The sequence below is a fragment of the Spermophilus citellus genome (assembly GCF_964194105.1).
Source record: "Spermophilus citellus genome assembly, chromosome: 2".
NCBI classification, from domain to species: domain Eukaryota; kingdom Metazoa; phylum Chordata; class Mammalia; order Rodentia; family Sciuridae; genus Spermophilus; species Spermophilus citellus.
In genome coordinates this window covers 66,077,475-66,084,153 of record NC_138183.1, presented here as the reverse complement: position 1 = coordinate 66,084,153, position 6,679 = coordinate 66,077,475, and the positions used below count along the sequence as shown (strand labels likewise).

At 40.5% G+C, this 6,679-nt stretch overlaps 1 protein-coding gene across 1 annotated transcript; it reads left to right on the top strand.

Moving 5' to 3' along the window:
* Positions 1–596: 596 nt before the first annotated feature.
* LOC308641274 (E3 ubiquitin-protein ligase rififylin-like) lies at positions 597–3,980 on the top strand. Its single transcript, XM_081279745.1, has one exon. The coding sequence runs from the start codon at positions 608–610 to the stop codon at positions 1,685–1,687; it is 1,080 nt and encodes a 359-aa protein (XP_081135871.1). The 5' UTR covers positions 597–607; the 3' UTR covers positions 1,688–3,980.
* Positions 3,981–6,679: the final 2,699 nt, after the last annotated feature.

The window sequence follows — 6,679 nt, the reverse complement described above, 5'->3', positions numbered from 1 at the left end:
CTTTTCTTATTCAGGCTGAATATCCCACATTTTTGATGCATTTGAGTCTGTTTACATCTGAAGTGGAGCTAAGCAGTTAAGAATACTACATGTACTACATGTTTTGAAACATTTTCTTCTTTTAAAGCAAGCATAAAACCTTCTTTCTTCTGGGAGAGGACCAGCTCTTTAAATCTGATAGTAAAAAAGAGCTGGTTTTTCCAGCTTTCTACCAATAGGAAGTCTTCATTTACTTTTTCTTACTTTCTGGTTTTGCCAGTGCACCAACTAGTCACTAGTAGTGAATTATGACCCAGTGGCATAGGAGGATCCTGAAGTTTCCTGATTCATCAAAGGAAGGTCACATTGTATTTAGAGCAGCTTTAGATTTTTAGCTTTTATTGCAAGGAGTTACCTAAGGCCAGCCACTCCTTGCAAGATTCTCTACCTGGCATTTTGGAACTGAGTCACCCAGGCGTTCTTTTAAAATGCAGATTTCCCAGCCCCACCTCCTGGATATTTTGGTTGAGTAGTGTCAAGGGAGTTCAAGTTTCTTGCCTGACCAACTTATTTTTAAAGGCAGACAGCCTTCCAAGTTGAGAGATGATTTTAAATTTCAGATTTTATCATGTGGGCAACCTGCTGCAACTGGTTCTGCCTGGATGGACAGCCTGAGGAGGTCCCACCAGCCCCCGGAGCCAGGACACAAGCCTATTCCAACCCTGGATACAGCTCCTTCCCATCCCCAACAGGCTTGGAACCAAGCTGCAAGGCCTGTGGGGCCCACTTTGCAAACACAGCCAGGAAGCAGACCTGTTTGGACTGTAAGAAAAATTTCTGCATGACCTGTTCAAGCCAAGAGGGGAATGGGCCCCGCCTCTGCCTTCTCTGCCAACGGTTCCGAGCCACAGCCTTTGAAGAGCTCATGAAGATGAAGGTGAAGGACCTGAGGGACTACCTCAGCCTCCATGACATCTCTACTGAAATGTGCCGGGAGAAAGAAGAGCTGGTATTCTTGGTGCTTGGCCAGCAGCCTGTAATCTCCGAGGAGGACAGGACTCATGTCCCAACCTTATCCCCGGACTTTCCTGAGCAGCAGGCCTTCCTGACCCAGCCTCATGCCAGCACAGTACCTCCTACCTCACCCAGCCTCCCTTCTTCACCTGCACAAGCCACCTCTGTTCCTCCTGCTCAGGAAAGTCAGCAGGCCAATGGCCATGTGTCTCAGGACCAAGAGGAGCCTGTCTACCTGGAGAGCACAGCCAGAGCACCTACTGAGGATGAGACCCAGTCCATTGACTCTGAGGATAGCTTTGTCCCAGGCCGGCGGGCCTCTCTGTCTGACCTGACCCACCTGGAAGACATTGAAGGCCTGACGGTGCGGCAGCTGAAAGAGATCCTGGCTCGCAACTTTGTCAACTACAAGGGCTGCTGGGAGAAGTGGGAGCTGATGGAGAGAGTGACACGGCTGTACAAGGATCAGAAAGGACTCCAGCACTTGGTGTGTGGTGCTGAGGATCAAAACGGGGGAGCAATGCCGTCTGGACTGGAGGAGAACCTGTGTAAGATCTGCATGGACTCACCCATTGACTGTGTTCTGCTGGAGTGTGGCCACATGGTAACCTGTACCAAATGTGGCAAGCGCATGAATGAATGTCCCATCTGCCGGCAGTATGTGATCCGAGCTGTTCACGTCTTCAGGTCCTAAGGGCTGGCACCGGCTTCTTCAGTGCCTTACAGGGATATAGCCCAGGGTATCTGGGCTCAGGGTTGGTCAGCTTGCAGAAGGGCAGGCTAACAGGAAATTTTGTAGTGTTCCCAAGACCAGGGCAAGCAAAGATGCCATGTCATACCTCGGCATGCCTCTCTTGTCATAGGGGTGCACCTCTTGGCTGGCAGAGCCCCCGAGGCCAGTGGGAACTGGTACAAATCACATGGGTGAGTGCCTGCATTAGTGATCTTGGATGATGGTAGTAACTGATGAACAGAGGACTTTCCAGAACTTGGACCATGTCTTCCTTCCTCTGAGAACCTAGACACATTTTCACCCTTCCTCCTGTATCCCACCAGTCAGAAGTCCTCCTAGACCCAGCACATTTGGATTTAAACTTCTGGTCTCTCTGGCTTTCTGTGCTTTAACATACCTGTCTCTTGCTATACTGCCTAAAATCCGTTTGTTTCTTTGGACCAAAAATGTGTTAGTTTATGTGGTTAAGACCAACAGTGGTACTTAGGACAGAATTTGGATCAGTAAACTTACCTCTGGTGAGAAAATTCTATAGGAAAATGTTATAGAAAATTTTCAATTTGTGAAGTCACTTCCTTAAGGGTTGGGATTGGGAGCTATCAATCTCCTAACCTGATCTAGGGAGCCAACAAAACATCTGACTCCCAAACAGCTGGGAAATCTAGTCTAGTCTGTGTGTGCAAGGGATGGTGCATGGATACTCTACTGCTTCCTCTTTTGGGGCTTGACCTTGCAACATCCTGAACTTCAGATTATGAGGAAGGGGACGCATTTGGTGGAGGCAGTGGCTTTCTTCTTAACTTTGGCTTCTGATCCTCTTCCTACAGACAGGACTGTTAACCATTTCAATGAAATCTCTCCCTTTCCCACTGAGGTTTTAAACTTGGTCTCACCCAAGGCATGGACAAGCTCAGGCAAAGAGCGTTGCTCTCCTCTAGCCAGACTTCTCATGAAGTTCCTGGAAAAATACATGTAAGAGCACCTAACTAAACAGCTGGAAGTCCCTGCTTTAATTTCCTTTCTCATTCTGTAGATTTGGGAACAGCATTCTCTGGACCATTTATGAAGGGCCATGTAATGAGTAGGTAATGTTTTTGAGCCCTCCTACTGTTTTTTATACCCCTGAATGAGCTGGAGAAGCACAAAAGAGCACAGAACACGCCTGCTGTCAGAACTGTGTGCGCCCATTACCAACAGATAAAACACACTCGAAATACCCAAGGGCCTTGGCAGAATCTCCCCTCTCCCAACATGCTGCAGCTGAGGTCCGAGACTAGAACCAATCAATTGTGATTCTGGAAGGCAGAGGAAAACTTCTAAGGGGACCTATTATCTTAGAAAGTTTTTTTTATCATCAACCACTAAACACCTTAAGAGGTGTAGTTGGCAATGTTATTCTGGGCCACTCGACTCAACCTTATACCAAGTCAGAATAATCTGGGCCACAGTTGGGATCAGATTTTCCTGTCAAGACTCTGCCTTTCACCTTTCTGCTGAATAGTTAGTACTGTAGTTTATAAAGCCTACCAGTTTATCAAAGGGATTGATTCAGCTTCCTCAATTCCACTGTGAAACAGGTCTGTGTATGCAACTCAGTTAGATCTAGCAATAACTTCAAGGCTCTCCCTCCTTTCTCTGCTGAGGCCTCATCTGCCCTATCTCCCAACTTTCCTCCTAGATACATAGGAACTGAAAATAACATACTGGTGGCTGGTTGGTGACCTCAGTAAGAACTGGAACTGGTGCCACTCAGTTTTAAAAATAAGAACTTGCCTTTAAATCTCATCTTTTGGTGAAGGTTTCCATTGGGGAAAAAAGATGTCAAACAACCGATTCGTTTTTGTATTGTCTTTATTATTACACCAAATAAAAGTTGGGAATTCTAAGATCCCATTCCAGTTCATATTTAACCCAGGTAGAAAACCTGCTATTTTATCCTTGAGCCTCCCCTTTTGTCCCTCATGGATCCTTGGTCTTAATTATCACAGCAACATCTAATTCCTCTAGTTATTCTGTGGATTTTGCTGTGATTGCTGAGATTTCAGTTGAGACTTGTTTTAAAAGACTTGGACAGCTGACTGGTTCATAATACCTTGGAATAGTTGGATCCAAACTAATAAGAATAAGCTGTACAGGAATTAGTGCTCAATATATATTGTATAAATTTGTTGAAATCTCTTGGATGTGAATGTGTTACTTCAAGTGGCTTATATTAAGATTCTCAGACTCACTTGGGTCTTAAAGCAAACCCAAATGTGTATTTTTTTGTTACAGAGCTCTGCTTCATAATTTTGTAATAAAGTTTCAACATAGATAAAAAAAAAAAATCTTGCTGTGTTAGCCAGCTTTCCATCACTATAACAAATACCTGAGATAATCAAGTTATAAAGGGAAAAGATTTAATTTGTCTTATAGTTTTAGAACTTTCATTCCATGATTGGTTGGTGGTGTTGGTTTAGGCCTGTGGCAGCATATTATAATGATGGGAGCCTGTGGGACAGCAAAACTGCCCATGTCCTGCTTGGGAAACAGGGAATGAATGAATACATTTACACATACCCCTTTGAAGGCATGCCCCCAATTACCTAGATCTCCTACTAGGACCACCTCTTAAAGGTTCTGCCACTCTCAATAGCACCAGGGGCAGAAAGCTAAGCTTTTTCTTTTTTGGTAGTACTGGGAATTGAACCCCAAATGTGCTCTGCCACTGAGCTACATCCTCAGTCCTTTTTATTTTTTGAGAGAGGCTGGCATCAAACTTGTAAGACTCCATCCTAAGCCTCCAGAGTTTTAACACATGGGCCTTTGGAGGACACTTATCCAAACCACAGCATTTATCATGTCACTTAATTATTTTATCAATGCATATGGGTTTTTAGTTGATTCTCTGAGTTTTTAAAAGTTAAATATTTGCAAATAATCATGGATTTATCTTCCAATATACTTAGCTTTCATTTTCTTGTCTTATTCCATTGACTACAATGTTGAGAGATATTGGTGGTGATACATTTCTAGCAGACATGTTTTTAATGACTCAACATTAAATAGGATTGATTCTCTTTACCAAATAAGGAAATAACATTCTCTCTCTAGCTTACTGAGAACACTAAAAAATATTATGTACGGAGATTGTAAATTATAAAAACATGCTGGAAAATTTTGAAATGATAAAGTACTTTTTCTCCTTTAATCTGTTAATATAATAACTTTATGATAAAATATATTAATAAAAGGATAAAATTTACTTATGTTGTAATATTCTGTTATTCTTTTAATATTTTAGTAGATTAAATTTTCTAGTCTCTTAGTAAGTATTCTTATATCTATATTCACAAGTCAGATTTGTCTATAATTTTCTGTCCCCAGAAATTATTCTTGTTTAGTTTTGTTAAATAGCCACCATCATGTAATGCCTTGTTCCAGGGCCCAAGCAATGGATTTGCCTCATGATAGACTGGAAACTAAATCAGTGAGTCAAAATGAAACTTTTCTCTATATAAGTTAATTATATCAGATATTTTGTTATAGTGATGGAAAACTAACACAAATATGATGTTAAGATGTAGGGGATTTGTAGATATTATTTATCAAATCATGGAAATTCCACTACTGAAATTTTTTTCTCCATCAATTGATATGATCATATGACATTTCTTCTTCAGCTTGTTGATATAGTGGATTACATTCATTGAATTTTGTAGATTTTTTGGGGGGGTGGGGAGTACCAGGGATTGAACTCAAGAGCACTAGGCTACTGAGCCACGTCCCTAGCCCTATTTTGTATTTTATTTAGAGACAGGGTCTCACTGAGTTGCTTAGCACTTTTCTTTTTTCCTGAGGCTGGCTTTGAACTCATGATCCTCCTGTCGAAGCCTCCCAAGCCTCTGGGATTACAGGCATGGGCCACCACGCCCAGCTGAATTTTGTAGATTTTAAAAGGACAGTTTGAGGTAAAATTTATGAACAATGAAATGTGCAGATGTTAAATTTATACTCAAAAGTGTTTTGTAAATGTATACAATTCAAGATAAAAAAAAAAAAACATTTCCATTGTCCAGAAAAATTCCTTTGTATTCCCTTCTAGATAATTTCCATCCCCTTTGGCAGCCCTGTTATGATTTTTTACCACTTAAGTTTCATATAAGTGAGATAATACGGTGTTTGGTACCTGGATTTTATTGTTCAATATAATGTTTTTGAGATTCAATCAAGTTATTGCATATATCAATAGTCTGTTAAAACTGAATTCCATTGTACGTGTTTACTATAATTCATTTTTCTATTCTCCTTTTGATAGTCCTTTAGATTATTTCCAGGATTCATTAAAGTTACTATTGCCATTTTTAAAACTAATCTTTTGGTGGACATATGTTTTAATTTCTCTTGAGTAAATAGCTAAAAGTGGAACTTTGTAGCTCTGTTTAGCTTTAGAAGAAATTATTTTTCCATCTTAATTCCTATAGTGAGTTCCTATAATTCCTTTTTAGCTATTGCTCTTTGTATCATTTTTTTAAATGATTGTTCTAGGTATTAAAAGATGCATCTTTAACTTAATCATAGCAATATTATACCATTTCACCTAAAAAGTAAGACTCTTACAAAAGTAATTTCCTAATCTTTGAGCCATTGTTGCCATTTATTTTACATGTATTAATGGAATAAATTCTCTAACGTAATGTCATCATTTCTGCTTCAAATTATCTGTTATCTTCATAGAACTTTTTTTCCCCTAGTGTTGGGGATCAAACATAGGGCCTTGTGCATACTAGGCAAATGCTCTACCTCCGAACTGTACCCCTAGCCTTTTTACAATATTTAAAAGAAGGAAAAATAATCATCTTTTATATGTACCCACATAGATATTATTTCAGGTAAATTCCACTGGTGAACTTTTCCATCTGGTACCATTGTCTTCCAACCTGAAGAGCTTCTTTTAACATTTGTTTTTGCAGT